The sequence below is a fragment of the Carica papaya genome, chromosome 3 (assembly GCF_054855325.1).
Source record: "Carica papaya isolate Zhongbai chromosome 3, ASM5485532v1, whole genome shotgun sequence".
NCBI classification, from domain to species: Eukaryota; Viridiplantae; Streptophyta; class Magnoliopsida; order Brassicales; family Caricaceae; genus Carica; species Carica papaya.
Window position 1 is genome coordinate 9,275,592 of NC_142311.1, and position 16,850 is coordinate 9,292,441.

Below are 16,850 nucleotides of genomic sequence, written 5' to 3' on the forward strand. Positions count from 1 at the left end.
TGATGTATGACCCAGCTTAGGGATTTTTGGTTCTCATCAATGCAAAAATCATTGGAAAATTGCAAGTGGGCCAACTCATTATTCTTATATATCAGAATAACTGCAACACTTGCTAATCTCAAACAGTAAAGAGACTCAAAACCCAATTTAGTTTCTCTGATAGAAGGATCAACTCTCCATTCGCTTACAACAAGGCAAAAGAAAAAACAAGAAACTTTCCCCAAGAAACACACACAGACAGGCCTCAATAGAACCCCTCATTCGAACATGTTAAGCACACAGCGGAGGCAACCACCTTCATGCATTAGATCAAATGCCCTGTTGATCTCCCCAAGAGTTAAATTGTGGGTTATGTACTCGTCAACCTTGATTTCCTGCAATATCGTCAATATGGTACAAGATATCATGAAAGCAATCATAAAGTTGCAGAATTTTTATCTATCCTTAGGCATCGTTTAGTACATTGAAACATTTTCTATTTCTTTTTTGTTGTTGTAAATTCATATAAGATTATAGAAAAAAAATGTGTAGTTATTAACAATAAAAATGAAATTTAATAGAATTATATTGAAAACATGACATGTTTGAAAACAACCCTTTTTATACAGAGTTCACTTTATTACATATTTTCAATATCACTTACAGAACATGTTTTCATGTTGAACAATGATATACAGTTTTACATATAGACATATATGAATTGTCTATTTCCAACATTGATATTTATAAACATTCTAACCACCATACCTTCTTCATGTACTTGTCTACAAGCCAAGGCACTTGTGAGCGGCTCTTAAAACCACCAAAAGCTGTTCCTTTCCAGACACGCCCGGTGACCAACTGGAAAGGACGAGTTGATATCTCCTGACCAGATGCTGCAACCCCCACAATAACAGAGGTTCCCCATCCCTGTAAAAAGTGTTCCTTCGGCATGTTAGAAGCCCAATATGCCAGATACAAATAGTTTCTTCTACAAACTTGAGCACTACTCACCTTGTGACAGCACTCTAAAGCAGCTCTCATTACAGAGACATTTCCAATACACTCAAAGCTGTAGTCAACCCCACCATCGGTGAGATCAACAAGAACCTGCTGAATTGGTTTTTCATGGTCTTTTGGATTCACAAATTCGGTGACCCCAAAATCCTTTGCTGGAAATTTGAATCCAGAAATTCTGGTATTTAGACAAAACAGTTATCAAAATAATGGAGAGCATAAGCAAGATATACCTCTATCAAACTTCGTGCCATCAATATCTATGCCAATGATCCGTGAAGCTCCTGCTGCTTTTGCACCCTCTGCAACCTATCAAGATAAATTACAGATGCAGACAGGTTAGTAATTAGAACAAGTATGTAATCAGGAAGTAAAATTAACAAACCAATAGTCATTGCATCAAGTAAATATACATGAAGAAAGATGAGATTACAGCAGACACTTACAGCAAGACCAACAGTCCCAAGACCAAAAACAGCAACGATAGACCCTGCTTCCACTTTTGCCGTGTTCCAAACTGCTCCAAGACCTAAGGCGCGCCAAAGTACAAAGAAGAATACATCAGAAATATCTCCATAGGCAACTCCCAAAAATTTCTTGTACCACAGGTGTTCAGGAGAAGGGGAATGGTACCCTTGTTAAACTTCAGCAATAGACAAAGCATAAAGCAAGGAATAAGTTCACAAACCACAGCCAGAGGTACGCAATCAAAATTTCTAATTCAAAGAGATACTCAGAGCCTCATTAGTATCCGGGAAATGCTCAAGGTAAAGAATTTGCAATATGATAAGGGGTGAAAGAGACAAGAACATGCCTGTCACTAAACAGTATAAATTAATCATATCAGATAAGATAACATGTAATTTTCAAATAATACAAAGATGAAATCTCATACAGCACATGATACACTGCATTATTCCAGGGTAGAAGTGCTAAAAGTAACAATCATAAAATTCAATAAGCTCTGTGGGCTATATAGGCAATAAATGCCATAAAATAACTTAATCCTTTAAGAAGATATAATTAGACAACATTCTTACCAGTAGGAACACCACATCCAAGAAGGCAAACTTTCTCCAAGGGAGCCTTAAGATCAATCTTTGCAACACTAACATCATGTACAACAGTATATTGACTGAATGTCGAGGTTCCCATGAAGTGGTAGAGTGGCTTTCCATTTATGGAGAAACGGCTTTTACGGTCATTCATCATGACCCCAGCACCAGTAGCTGTCCTAACTTTTCCACAGAGATTTGTCTTTCCTGACTTGCAGAACTTGCATTCTCGGCATTCTGCCTGATAACAAGGGATGACATGATCACCTGGTTGAACTTCAGTTACTCCTTCGCCAACACTTTCAACAATCCTGTGCCAAAAAAATTTGACCCAAAATTTCTGCTCAGTACATGAAGATGCTAACAATGAAGATCTGGCATAACATAATAATGAAAACATACCCAGCAGCCTCGTGACCGAGAATACATGGGAAGAGACCTTCAGGATCCTGCAAGGAACATCAGCATGAAGAATAAAGGACTGGCATAGAAAACAGAAAACTCAGGAGTAAAGCATGTCTAGGAATAAAAAATCCTTGCTCATGCTAAAAACTGAAAACAATGAATTTTCACATAAAATAGTTCTAATACGCTATCCTCATCTTCATCGTCCACCATCACATTGCAACCACCACCGTCATCGTATCACCTCAAGCCTCAACATCTATACCACATCACTGCCAATCAAGGTGATCAAGAACAATCTGATCACACCACCATTGACCCCATAAACCACCATGAGACCATTGAAGTACCTTTACCAACCTCGCATCAGTAACCATGTTCACATCAAAGCTTCAAATCGGGTAGTTAACATTCTGATTAATCAAACAACATATGGTGATCCCCAAAAGGCATCGAATACGGATGTTCCATCTATCTCTCAGATTGTTAGATTTGTTAGTATTCAGCACTAACAAAAATCCAACTGTAAAGTTACAGAGAATTAATTTACCTTGCCGCTCCAAGTGTAGGCATCAGTGTGGCAAAGGGCAGTGAAGAGAATCTTGACCCGGACCTCTCCGGCCTGAGGAGGAGCCACCTGCACATCTTCTATCACCAACGGCTTGTTTGGTTCGTAAGCAACCGCGGCTTCACCACATTTCCCGTAACCCCAAACAGATCACAAGCAGAGTGTTATTAGGGTCATAGAAAGCAATCAACCAAAATTACCATCTACATAGCGAAACACAAATGATTAGTTTCGTACAGCTAATATGTGTGTGCTTTACAAGAAGCGTACCTTTGCAGGTGATAACCTGGCCCCGTGTAGTCATTGACGAGATCCAAAGCACGAAACGCAGAACCAAACAGACGGAGAAGAGAGAGGGAGAGAGAGAGAGAGAGTAGTGAAATGTGGAGATAAGGGAGTGGGATTACACGGACTAATAACCCCAAACTACTCAATTATAATCAGATTGTAAAATAAAATAAATTATTAAAAGATCAAGGGAGGCGGCCGAGTCATTTTTTCTGAACCGACAGCCAGAGATGGAGGCTTACGTTATATATATATATATATATATATATAAGGGAACAATTTAAAAATAATTAACTTGTACATAAACCAACAAATAAATTTTGTATAAGAATTTTGAACATTCTAAACTTAAAAATTAATTACCCATGGAATTTGTTGATTAGTAGTAGTAACTTCGTATTAATCTATTAGGAAAAAGATGATATTCTTAGCAGTCCACCTCGGGACATTCTTGGACCTCCCACCAACCCACCATTATTGGGGGGGAGAGGTTGACCATTAAGCCCAAATTATTTCCAAAGTTAAATATAGTGCACACAAGGTAAGAGAATTTCTGAATTATGTTTCTTAAGAGAAACTTGGACAAAGTTAGGTATCATTTTGGTGGTAGTATTTAAACTTTAATCTTAAGTTTAAATTTCTAAATTTTTTAATTTGAACTTTCAATTTTTTCCATAATCATTATTCGTTCAATTAAATATATGTTGAAAACAAATTTAAGAAACTCATTTAAAATATTATCACGTAAATAATATGAAATTCGTTAAGACATTCCACGGATAACAATTGCAAAAGCTAAACCATATATCAAGCCATAACATACACACACAACAATGATATATATATATATATATAGAGAGAGAGAGAGAGAGACACGGGCAGGGGAACACGCCTGGCGTGGAAACAAAAATAGAGTTTTACAGGGATACGAACTCATTTCACTCTGAAAGAAAAGAAGAAACACAATTACAGAAATACAACAGCAACATTAAAAGGAAAAAAGTAACACACCATATTAAACAAACTGCATATAACCGTTTTTACTTCGGATAGACTTCCTACTCACTCGGCAACCTTCATGCCCGTGAGATAAACTCGGCTTTGAATCACACTTCCCCCAATCCAAAAACCAGGCATAACCATGAGTCCAACTTTAGGCTTCTGATCACCTTCATCCATAACCAGATTCTTCACCATACTTTCCATATAAACCTCTGAGAATTCACTTCCCCTCTTAACCTGAAAAACCTTAACTGCAGGATCAAACGAAAAAGCCAGCCGGTGCAACAGCCAGATTGACTTGGCAAGTTTCAGAAATGCCTGATAAAATGGTGTTCTAGGGTGTCCACCCCCCATCACATAGTTTCTCTGGTCTAAGTTTCCAAAAAATGAAGCTTCCATCTTCTGATGAACAACAAGTAGGAACTTGTTCCTGCAAAATTTCCCAAAAGTGCTATCCGGGCTTTGGCCTAACACGTCTAACGGATCCATCTCCTTCAGAGCAAGAAACTGATGGAAGAAACTCTCTTTATTCGCTGTAAGATTGTCCAATTTAGCACCGAAACTTTCTTGCTGAAATCCAACGAACATTCTCTGACATATATGTGATTCAAATGCATATTTCTTGTGGGCTCTTTTGGCATAAACAACATTTGGTTCAATAGAATTAGCTGCAGCATCGAGGTCCCACCCAGCAGCTTTCATCATGTTAATCAATGGCTTCGAAAAATCGTGAATAGCTCTGAAAGCATATTCCACGGTTGTTGTAAAGAGATCAGGGGTTAAATCCACACAGAAGAATCCATTTTCCAATCCTGAATCTTCTGATTCTTTTGCAGACAAACCCCTAAGCTTCAGATTCTTTTCCAGCTTTATTCGCTTCTGATTTGCTTCCTCGATTTGTTGTTGCAACTGAATAATCTCAGTATCTTTATTCTGGATTTCAGACTGAAATTTCTTCACCATAACCTCATAGGTTTTTAGTAGGCTCTGCTGTTCTTGGATCTCTGCAGCTAAGCGGGAATCCTGAGGAGAAACACATGCCGGTTTGGGGTTGTTTTCCCTGTAAAAATGCTTCAGCTCAGAAAGATTCTTGAGCTCAGAAATGACTTGTTTATCAGCAGCTTGAATTTTGTCTGGGTCATAGGGTGTATGAGCTGCTTGAAGTTCAATATAAGCGGACTTCAATGAGGAAATATTTGTAAATATTTTAGATATCAGGGCTTCCATAGCTTCTGGATTCTGATTCATGGCCTCTTCCATGGGTTGAGGGTGAACCTTTTGGCTGTTGCTCTCACGGAGTTGGGTGTCTTTCAACCCAGTGGGTAGCATAGCTACTACCAACAAAGGGCTGGATGAACTAGATTACTTCAGAACAAACCCAATATGGAAAAACCTGAAACGCTCCATGAAATTATTAATGGAATTTGCTGACAATCAGAAAACCGGAAAAGTAAACGTTATGCAATGAGCCAAAATGTGAAGATAGAAATCAAGGAGAGAATAATCAGTTAAATGAAACCAAGAAAAAAAAAACAAACTTTATTTTATATTAGATTGTGTTGTATGGTTTATATAGCCAAAATTATATCATAATGGTAAATGTTCTGGCCCACAGAAGATGTTAGGTCATGCTAATGAGTGACATGACTACAAATTAGCAAAAAGCTATCTGAGGAATACATCGCCCCTGCCAGTCATAAAGCACCCTCAGTAACCTAAACAATCATGAACACAGAAATTGAAGAACCATCTACATCCCTAGCTAACAATCAGCTAAAACCAGCCAATATCAGGAGAAGTTTGCCATTAATCAGTAGCAAGGCATGCTGGTGAAAGCAGTTGATGGAATAACAAGTCTAGTTTAACCAGGAAGGAGAGTTAAATGGGATTGGATCTGTTAACAGTCAGCTGGAGAACATAGCGCTGCAATGTGCTCAGCTGGACAAGAGCTCCAGTTACGCATCATAAAACATACTTAGTCCTCAAATTTTGATATCTTTAAGTTAAATTCAACATTTTAATCCAAACCACGTCCCAATGTTTCAATTGTTCTCAGTCAAATCCTTCTACGAGCCAAGTCATTACTCAATTTACAGAAATCAATATGGGTACCTAAGAGGCAGACAAGTATTTATAAGTATCAAATAAATTATGTAGCATTTCAAACACTGAAAGCCCTTTTTTCTTTACTCTTATCCAGTAGCAGTGGTGCCAACATTTGCAAGTTGAAACTTAGGACATGAAAAAAATATTGACTGTTTTTGAGATCATACAAACTATTTAATTCTTACGTATCATTTGCATAGCACCAAATAAGACTTTTATCTATTGAATATTGATGTAATTGATGGCGGGACTTGATCAAGATGGATTAAATGGTTGACTCTATAATTCTTAAGAGTTTAAAAGTTGATGACTAAGCTAAAAGCGGGATGAAATTTTATGGGCAGGGAAAATATACATATTATGCCAATGCCAAAATGAGCGAAGTTAGGAACTTCTGATAGATTTACTACTTATAGAGGGACTCAAAGTATATCCAAACATCTATAAACCACATCTGAATGAACTCTAAGATGGTAACAAATACCATGCAGACTGCAATAAGTCAAATTTGCATGACCAAGACCTCAGGTAACAATCAAATGTCCATGTAAAACTCATAATATACAAATAAAATTGAAAAACAAGGGTGACAAGAATTTCAGCCACCTGCCGATAAATATCAGAAACAACATTGGACAAAAATCAAAAATCAGCCTTTAAACATGGGAAGAAAGAAACAATTTTTTTTTTAAATAAACGGGGAAAAAGAAAAAATGAAGCCAAACACTTAAAGAATGAATAGTATATTTTAATTATCAAGTAACCAATATATTTTCGAGATATCTAGCACAACTAGTGAAGTGGTGGCATTCCAAATGCTGTAAGAAAATGTCACCACCAATCCTTTTAGGATCGGTTAAGCACCAGAAATTAATTAGTAGATTCAGAGAAATCGGGTTGGAAAAAATAGAAACAGATGAGAGGAAATAAGGCACCAACTTGTTGGTATAGACTTAAAAGACAGCTAAAAAGTACCCATTTTAAACTCTAAACTTGCATATATCTCAAACACAGGCCGGAAGAAAAAAAAAAGAAAAGAAAAAGAAAGGATATGAAAAGACAAACTAACAAAAAATTGACACAGGATCAGGGCTTATACACTAAGAATGCATTACCAGAGTTGGACAGTCACATTTATCAAACATGTAATCAGATCTAAAATAGTTATTCCCTAAACAACTAATATGGAGCAAAAATCAAAGCCAAGGAGGTTAACAAAAACAAGTTTATCAAGAGGAAAAAACATTCAAAAACCTAATTTACGCTAATTCCAATACTTAATTCAGGTACAGAAATACTATTTCTTACTACAAATTAACAAAGCTGGTCAACATCCATTTTTGCTTTAAATGCTCTCCTTATACCGTGAGGTGTGGCTAATAGACTGGAAAAAAAATTCAGCATTTCCGTTGACGTGACGGTGCGGAGAAAAGAAGACATTATCTAGTGACATGGAACAAGGTGAAGCAGCCTATTCAGAGGGAAGGACTGGGGTTGCGATCTCTAGCTGGGCTTTGTACAGCTCTCTAAGGAAGGTGGTTGTGGAGGTTTGTGTGGGACGAGAGGATTTTTTGGAGGAGGGTTTTAGAGGCGAGACATGGGATGGAAAGGTAGGGTTGGTGCACTAGAATTCCAAGGGGTTCGCACAGGTGGATACTGGAAGAAAATTTTCATGATGAGAGGGATTCTTAAGAAGTGCATTGGATGTACTGCAAGCTTGGGGAAATTGTGAGTTTTGGAGAGATGAACAGGTGGAAGGGAGGATTTCTTCTCTTCATTTCCCAAACATCCATGCTGTTGCTCGCAATAAGGACACCACTGCAAAAGAGTCCTTGGCGGGCACTCAAAGAAACAAGGGGTGGTGTGTGGAGTTGAATAGATACCTAAATGATCGGGAGACCAGGGAATATATGAATTTTATGGAGACTCTCGCAAGGATGAATTTGGACAACACTGCGGTAAACAAACTAATCTGGAAGTTGAATTCTTCTGGAGTCTTCTCTGCGAAGTCTTATTATGAGTACTTGAGCATCAGACGGGAATGGGGCTGATTTCCCAGCCATGCTGATCTGGAAAGTCCATGCAACCCCGAGTTTTGCCTTCTCATTTCGGAGGCAGCAAGAGAATGCATTCTAATGCTCGACAAATTGATGAGGAAGGGAAAAATCCTAGTAAATGGATGCTATTTATGCAAGCAGGATGCTGAATCTTGCAATCATGCTCTTTGGTGGTCTCTGTTTGTGTCGGCTTTGCTGTTTGGCTTATTGTTTATTGGGAGTGAGTTGGGTTATTGAAGGAGGAGCTTTAGGCTTGGAAAGGCATCCAAGGGGATAAGAAAATAGAACTTATCCCTCTAGCTACCTTCTGGGTCATGTGGAAAGAGAAACAGGAGGCCTTTGAGGCATTGAATCTAACTCTGATAGATTTAAAGATCCTTGGTTCCAAACCCTAAGTTCATTGATCAGGGGTCACCTGCTTTATTCTAGCGAGGATCCTGGGGATCTGGTAGATTTTTTCATCAATTTGTAAATATTTGTATACAAGTCTCACGCACTTGGTTCTCTTAAATATATTTCACATTTTATTTTCAAAAAACACTTTCTTCCTAATTTAAACCTGCTCCTGAACTTAGATTAAGCAATCCCCCTGAATTTAGCTAGGAAGTTAAGTACATGGAAGCATGCTAAGATAGAAATTTATACACCAAGGGACCAAGCAAACATGAAGAAAATAGGATAGAGGCAGAAGGAATAGAAAAATGACAGAAAAAATGAAGACAGTAGGCACATAGTCTCAGTTACATCTACCTTACTACAATTAGTTACAGGTTCATGCCTTACTGAGTTATCAAGATATGTACAAAGGACAAATAGCATGCAAAGATGTTAGTATTAAAACCAGAGGCAAATGCAAGACATCCAATGTTGAAATAATTTTTTTTTTTAAAAAAAAAAAAGCAGAGAGCAAGGTTGATTTGCTATCCTCAGAACATTTGTTTAACATCTAATGGAGAATGGCCCTGAACTAAATTACCAACAAAGAGTTATATTCCCCACTACCTTCTTGTCCATGAAACAGAACTCAACAAGTAAGAGAGTCATTTGAACCTTGTAAATGAACATTGAGATTGAAATAAACAAACCAAAGCAAGGTTGCATGTTAAGCAGACACATAAATTGCAAAATACAACAAAAAGTCTATCCAACATCCTGTTATCCTAGCAACAAACTGATCTCATATCAAGGTTACACTGTACGATGGTCAATCTTTGTACAAATTGACTGTTGTCAAATAATCCGTACCTTTCTCAACATTCCCTCTTAGCAAGCAAAACTCCATTTCATTCAATATTCTCATCATACCTGATCTATCTTTTCGCATTCAACATATGTTTGGAACCCGAACAATTTTTAAGCATTTAACATGTATTTTTAAAATTCATATATTAATTTTATTAAAAAAAAAATCATCGATTAGAAAGAAGAAGAAGAAGAAGGAACCCGTATCCATTTATGGACAGATTCAACAACTCAGAATCGATAATATCATCACATCTATCCAAAATTGGCATTTAATTCATTCTAAACATATTCATTTGTTCAGAAAGAACGGAAAACGCATATACGTGTATATATATATTTGTTTGCAAACATTTCCCGAAGATAGAAAACAATTATATCTATCTAGCCTAAATACTAAGGGTGTACAGGATTTACCAAAATGTGTAGTACCGGACACTTCTGATCAGTGTAAACAGGAGCTTCCCTTATTCCTTCTCTTCTGTCCAGAAAAAGCCCCCTCTATGAGAAACCCTAGCCGCTGGAAAAAGCCCCCAAAACCTCTCTCAAACTCTCAAATCGAACACTAGTTCCCTTTTACAGAAAAGCCTCTCTCCTCCTTGAGCCGAAATTGAAGCTCCCTCTTTCCTCTTAGGCCTCTGATCTTCCACCCTCTGCAACAATAGGTGAACCACGTTCATGCAGAACCAGAGCTTCTGTTCGTCATCTTGCTAAACAACTCACTGTCATGGCTCGTTCACGGTGCCCTGCAAGACTTGTGCGTTCACGCCATCTGCTCGAAGCCTTTTCTCAGTCCATCGCGGGCAAGCTTGTCCTCATTTCAACGGGTCCCTTCCCCACCAATTCTGCCTAGCAATCCTCTCAAACAATAAAGTCTCTGTCGAAAGGGGAGCACGCCTAACAGTCCCTCTAAACGGCACCGCTTCACACTGAAAAGATTTTCCTTCTCCTCTTTTTTCTCTTTTTTAGTTAATTAATAAATAATTTAGTTACTTTTACTTTTAATTTTTAAGCTTTATTATTTATAAATTGTTTTCCTAATTTTCTATGACACGTACAAAATAAACTTATTGCATGCCAATTTATTTATTTTTTAAAATAAGTTTTATTTAACTAAAAAATAATTATTATTATTGTTTAAAATAATTTAAATATATTAAAATAAAATTAATGTGACAATATAAATAATAATTATCTATCAATTTAATGTAAAAAATATATATATAAATTACTTATATTTTTTAATATGAAAAAATATATAGTAGTTATTATTTAAACTTTTAAATATAAAATAAGATTTGGTTATAATTATTATGTTGGTTAAATTTTAATTGAATACAAACTCTAACATTATGTACTTTATATATCGATTATTTTATTTTTTATTTAAATTTTTTTAATATAAAATATAAATCAATTATAAATATTTTACAGTTAATTTAAGATTAATATAACTACGAAATTACACATTATATAAATTATTTCTTTTTTTTTAACAATTTAGTCACTCTTGATATATTTTTAACAAAACTAATATATGAGTTTTTAAAAATAAAAATCATTAGAAACTTTAGCTATATATTATTTTGTTCACATAAAATAATAATATAACTATTTTAACATAAATAAAAAAATATATATTAAATTATATTATGTGCGTACATAAATTAATATATAAAAATATTAAATTATAAAAAAAATATGCAAAAAAAAATATCTAACATAAACAAAGGAATATCTGTTTTATAAATTTAATTGATGTTTCGTATTAATTAAATATTAATTTTTAAATTAACAAATCGTTTAATTTATTCAGTTTTATTTAAATAAATTGGAAATTAATGAATCCCACCCGAGGTAAGTTCAAATTTTCATAATTCAAAGCATATTCAAATGTTTATATAATAATTAAGGGGTGGAGTATTAATGAATCGCAACAACCAAATAAGAAGAACAAACTACTAAAATAATGATTTAAATTATTTATTGCTTTAACTTTCATTGAAATTATTTTTTATATATTTTTTTAAGAAAATAATAATTTAGTTCCTACGTATTATCAATCGTTATCATTATTGATTTAGATGTCGCGTAACAAATTAATAATGCACGACACGTTTTATTTAATTTTTACGTAAACTAAATTAATTTAAAATACATTATAATTCATGCTCTAAAATCATTTTCTTCGTGAAAAGCAAGAAATGGAGGTTACCATGAAAAGACTCTAAACCACCTTAAAGTACGTTATTTTCTTAATGTTAAAGTAGCATACTTTTACTAACAAAATTATTATTTATTAAACTATGTCATTAGCCAATCACTATTCATGTGCATTGGCAGAATACGTCATCTCAATCGTCAATAACATTAATATATTCACTATATAAGTTATGAACTTTTGTCTCGCCAATAGAAGTACAATTAGTACCATGAATACCAAGTTGTAAATATCAATATAAAAGTTGAAATGAACAATTGTGGCACGTCATTGACTATAATAAAAGTCATTGATGCCTGAGTCGATCTTAACGATCTATAAGAAATTATTCTTCATAATGTGTCCTAACAATGATGCTAGAGGTAAGCGATGAAGGGAGGGAAGAGGAAAATGGAGAAGGAAGGCCCCAGTATGGAGCTAGCTTGAGAACTCGATTTATTAGATGATCGAAGCGACAATGTTATACAAGTTTATAATGTATTTTTTGTAACTTAATTAATCATAACGTTTATTTTTAAAATACTATATTAAATTTTACATGACATTTGATGTAAAATTTAACTTATATACATATCAATAAAAATATGCGGTATGTTATCAAATTTAATACATGATATTTAATTTTAAAATGATAATATTTTGTAATATCGAATGATTGAATTAAAAATTCTTAAAAGTACATTGACTAACTTTGATCAAAATTTAAGATAGAAATTAATTTAAATAAAACAAAACATATTTTAGCACGGAGGAAAGTGATGGGGAAAGCAAAAAAAAAAAAAAAAAAAAAAAATGAAGAGAGAGAAATTAGATCCAATCTTTTGCACGTGGAGGGGGGCACGTGGGAAACCTTTTTTTAAAAAATTCCAACGACAAACAGACCCACATAAATTCAACGGATATATACATCGTCGTAGAAACACAAACAGAGGAGACAGCCTGACACTGCCACTGTCAGTTTCCTTCAAAGACTACCTGGTCAAACAACGATGCCTGACTTCCAATAATAACACGCCACGTGTCAAATGTCAAATCGACGATCCAGTCAACCCTTTTGACCAAACCTCTGCAATCGATCTCCACCACTTTTGTTAAGTTCAGCATCCCCAACTAACCCATCCAACTCCCATTATTTTGTGCCTATGAGATTATTAAAAAAAATATATAGCTTTGGAAATTATTATTATAAAAATATAGGTGCCTAATGCATGACTAAATTTTACTCTAATCCCCGACCGTTCTTTTGCTAAATATATATATATATATTTTTTCAAAGAATGTGATTTTGAAGAGTAGTGATAAGTTATGGTTATTCCATTCCATGTGTCTTTATTAATTTATTAATGATTGATAATAAACTTAACATATTGTTTTTATATAACAAATTAAATTTAGCATCTAAGCTCATTAAAATTATAATATGGTTAGTTCAATTATTACTATCATTATTCTTTGGAAAAAAAAGAGGAGATATTTATAGTGGGTGATGGGAAGAATATCGTGGGACACATGTTAACGTGACTCGATGGTCGGTTCAACCAATTTTAATGAGTATGACATGGCGATATACGATAAGTCAATGCTTAATAATGAGCACAGCCTCACTTCGATACTATTTTTCCCCTCCATAAACCTTTTAATTTCTCCTCGACCCTCTCTCTCTCTTTCTCTCTCTATATATATATATATATATGTGTGTGTGTGTGTACATTATATAGTTATATATATACACATAATATAATATTTACATCAACCCATCTTATCCTCTCTTTGTTTCTCCCGGCATCACGAGCTTTATATATAAACCCACTAACGATAAAGAATTAGGATTTTTATTGTCTCTCTAATCCTCTTTTAACTCCTCATTACTCACCCCTTCTATCTTCTTCTTCTTCTTATTCTTCTTCTTTCCTCTCTTTCTTTGTTCTCTATTATTTTAATGGCCGAAGATCTAAGGATCATTGTTGAAAGGAACCCATCAGAATCTCGACTTTCTGAGTTAAACATCAAGTGTTGGCCCAAGTAAGCCTCTCTCTTTCTTTCCAAAAAATTATATCTATTTAACGATTTAAGTGCGTATATACATATATATATATGTATATAGTTTGTTAAGTGGTCGTATATGTATATATTAGATGGGGATGCAGTCCAGGAAAGTACCAGCTAAAGTTCGATGCAGAAGAGACATGTTATATAGTGAAAGGGAAAGTAAAGGCGTATCAAAAAGGATCATCAGAGTATGTTGAGTTTGGTGCAGGAGATCTGGTTATCATCCCCAGAGGACTCAGTTGCACTTGGGATGTCTCCATAGCTGTTGATAAATACTATAAGTTTGAGTCATCACGGTCTTCTTCTTCTTCTTCTTCGTGATCTTCTTAACTATATATATATATATATATATATATGACTTTGTTCTAATTGGTTTCACCTGATCTAGCTAATTATTCTTTTGTTTAGATCATAGAGTCGTTTAACGTTGTTAACTTTTACTGGTTATCTCCTTCTTTTTTGTCCTTCTCTGAGCTGGGGCCTGCAGGGTTATGGAGAGGAAGAGGAAGGGGAAGATGATATTTTCAGTCAAAGAAAGATAAAGCAGTTAGTCAACACACGTTGCGTTCAAACTAATCTTTTTCTTTATGTATTTTTTTTTTTTTAAATGTAGAAAAGAACATTCAAACTACTCTTTAAATAAGCCTTTAATATTCTTTTGACTGGTCAACTCTTTATAAATATTATATTATATTCTATTCTATTATATATATTAATTATATATGTGTATGTATTTGTCTTAATGCACAAGTCACTCTCCTTATATCAGTTTAGCATGTACCTAGAATATTAATATAAGGTATAAAAGAATTATAAGATTTTTTTTTTTGGAAAAATGGTTAAATGTTCTATTATAAAGTGGTTGTTTGAGAAGTTTTTAATTGACTTCACTTGGATAGAATAGAACAGTAAATCTACATGATACAACAAGTGCCGTATCACAGTATATATATATATATATATACATATATAGAGAGAGAGAGAGAGAGTAAATATATATAATTCATTTAATTGTTTTGTTCTACATGTTTCCTCTTAAATCTTTAATTTTTTATAAATTATATATTGATTTGTGTGTTTGATTGAAATATGAGATAGTAGTTTCTCTGTAACTACATGAATTATTGAGTTGGTTCATTGGATCAATCTTGAGAAGTATAAATATGTTATAAGCTCTATGTTAAAATAATGAACAAATTTATTTTGTATTATATTTATAATATTAGAACTCATTAATAAACCATTCATCTCTATATTAAAAAAATATGTGAACATTTTAAGTTATATCATCTACATTACTGTCTTAATATAAATATATTCTAATATTTACATTATTAAAAAAATTAAAAATACTTAAATTTTTAAATATCAATATAAGTCAGTAGTATTAAAGTACAATTTTATTAAGATCTCTAATGATAATGCCCCAACTAAGATGCAAATTCCCAAAACTACGGAAGACTTGCCGACGTATAATACAATAACTAGTATATATATAGCTTATGGCTTGTAGCAACTTATAAGATCTATCTTTGTTAACATATGAAAGATTTGTCATTATCTTTTAGACATTATCTTATATTTTGTTAAAAAACATAAAAGATCAGTTGATATGAAGAAACACACAAAAATATTCGAATGTTACATGTTTATTTATAGAGTCTTAAATTTCACGATTTGAAAGATTTTTTCAATTATTTTATATAGAATAACAACACTAATAATTTAAATCTATCAGTTAATTTTTTTGTATCATTTTTTTTATTTTAAAATATCATTTTTTGTTTAATTTATTTATAGTGAGAGAAAAATTTAATAATTTCATTTCTTAATGTTGTTGATCGAGGAGATAAAAGAATTTCTAAAGTAACATACAACTAGTTTTATAAATGCGGTTGTAAAAATACTGAATTTATTAAAAGGAGTCACTAACAACTTTAGTTAGTAAACTAAAGAGGTCTTTTATCATCTTACCTCTATAAAAAGACATATGATCTCACTAGTTAATATCATGAAAGTAGAGAATATGCACGTAAAAGTTCTTCCTAACCAAAGCAGGAGTCATGCTTCATCAACTAAAATGACTAGCAGATTGTTGAAGTTATGAGTACTATAATTAATTATTTAGGCTCTTCGTGAATGAAAAAAATGCGTAGGGATTGTTCATAATGTAGATAGTCTTAAACAACTCACTTTGATAGGGTAGGTCAGGGAAAAGATTGAGAAAGATGAGTTATTCCCATAACATTGCAATACAAGATTGAGAAAGATGTAAATAGAAAATGATAGCTCCATTAATCTCATTGCATGGAGATATAGTATCATTAAAGAAAGTGGGTTGTTGGTTGATTGTTTCAAAGGATCCATCATATATATAGTATAATGGTACGTGGCCCTCCATTTTATAAATGGAGATGACAAGGAGCAATCCTAGTGAGCTTTCTTTTTAGTGTGAATTCGTTTAGCTTAAAATGCAATCTTAGAAAATATTTGATGAATAATCAAAATAAAGTTATCTTTATGTGTCATCTTATCATAAAGTTTGTAATATTTTTTTTAAAGATTATTTATCTTGTAGAGATAAGATAAAGTTTTCCATAACCATCGTATAACAATTCTCAAATAATAAGCTCGTGCAATTTAAAACACTTGAATAAAGATTTTGACTTCTAAAACTAATTCATAAATTTATCATTTCCAAAAAAATTATAAAAATCTTGTATATTATTTTAAAATTCATTTAGACAAAAAATTACATATCTTGTAGCATGGTCAAGTCATATGACCCAATGCTTTTAATTTGCTTTTGAAGCTTATGATAAGTTATTAACTATTTATTTGTCTTTTGTCATTTAGCTTAT

The 16,850-nt window shown here is 33.5% G+C and overlaps 3 protein-coding genes across 3 annotated transcripts; 1 reads left to right on the plus strand and 2 right to left on the minus strand.

Moving 5' to 3' along the window:
- Positions 1 to 66: 66 nt before the first annotated feature.
- On the minus strand, positions 67 to 3,455 carry HOT5 (GroES-like zinc-binding dehydrogenase family protein). The gene is made up of 9 exons (XM_022038077.2): positions 3,295 to 3,455; positions 3,007 to 3,143; positions 2,454 to 2,500; positions 2,037 to 2,362; positions 1,443 to 1,525; positions 1,230 to 1,305; positions 994 to 1,151; positions 748 to 909; positions 67 to 374 (listed from the first exon to the last, which is right to left on the minus strand). The coding sequence occupies exons 1-9, from the start codon at positions 3,326 to 3,328 to the stop codon at positions 258 to 260; spliced, it is 1,140 nt and encodes a 379-aa protein (XP_021893769.1). The 5' UTR covers positions 3,329 to 3,455; the 3' UTR covers positions 67 to 257.
- A 734-nt stretch (positions 3,456 to 4,189) lies between these two features.
- LOC110811508 (myosin-4 protein (DUF641)) lies at positions 4,190 to 10,617 on the minus strand. The gene is made up of 2 exons (XM_022038031.2): positions 10,137 to 10,617; positions 4,190 to 5,707 (listed from the first exon to the last, which is right to left on the minus strand). Exon 2 carries the CDS (start codon positions 5,641 to 5,643, stop codon positions 4,375 to 4,377), a length of 1,269 nt encoding a protein of 422 aa, XP_021893723.2. The 5' UTR covers positions 5,644 to 5,707; positions 10,137 to 10,617; the 3' UTR covers positions 4,190 to 4,374.
- Positions 10,618 to 13,602: 2,985 nt separating this feature from the next.
- Positions 13,603 to 14,659, plus strand: LOC110811566 (uncharacterized). The gene is made up of 3 exons (XM_022038100.2): positions 13,603 to 13,962; positions 14,076 to 14,285; positions 14,477 to 14,659. Exons 1-3 carry the CDS (start codon positions 13,880 to 13,882, stop codon positions 14,529 to 14,531), a joined length of 348 nt encoding a protein of 115 aa, XP_021893792.1. The 5' UTR covers positions 13,603 to 13,879; the 3' UTR covers positions 14,532 to 14,659.
- Positions 14,660 to 16,850: the final 2,191 nt, after the last annotated feature.

What these genes read in the sequence shown, in the direction of transcription:
- LOC110811508 (XM_022038031.2), bottom strand. Translation starts at nt 5,643, where the DNA reads ATGCTACCCACTGGGTTGAAAGACACCCAACTCCGTGAGAGCAACAGC.
- LOC110811566 (XM_022038100.2), top strand. Translation starts at nt 13,880, where the DNA reads ATGGCCGAAGATCTAAGGATCATTGTTGAAAGGAACCCATCAGAATCT. An exon ending in AACATCAAGTGTTGGCCCAA is followed by an intron (nt 13,963 to 14,075) that starts GTAAGCCTCTCT and finishes TGTATATATTAG; the next exon opens with ATGGGGATGCAGTCCAGGAA. An exon ending in TATAAGTTTGAGTCATCACG is followed by an intron (nt 14,286 to 14,476) that starts GTCTTCTTCTTC and finishes TGGGGCCTGCAG; the next exon opens with GGTTATGGAGAGGAAGAGGA.
- HOT5 (XM_022038077.2), bottom strand. Translation starts at nt 3,328, where the DNA reads ATGACTACACGGGGCCAGGTTATCACCTGCAAAG. An exon ending in CCTACACTTGGAGCGGCAAG is followed by an intron (nt 2,501 to 3,006) that starts GTAAATTAATTC and finishes TGTTCCTTGCAG; the next exon opens with GATCCTGAAGGTCTCTTCCC. An exon ending in CTTTAGAGTGCTGTCACAAG is followed by an intron (nt 910 to 993) that starts GTGAGTAGTGCT and finishes CACTTTTTACAG; the next exon opens with GGATGGGGAACCTCTGTTAT.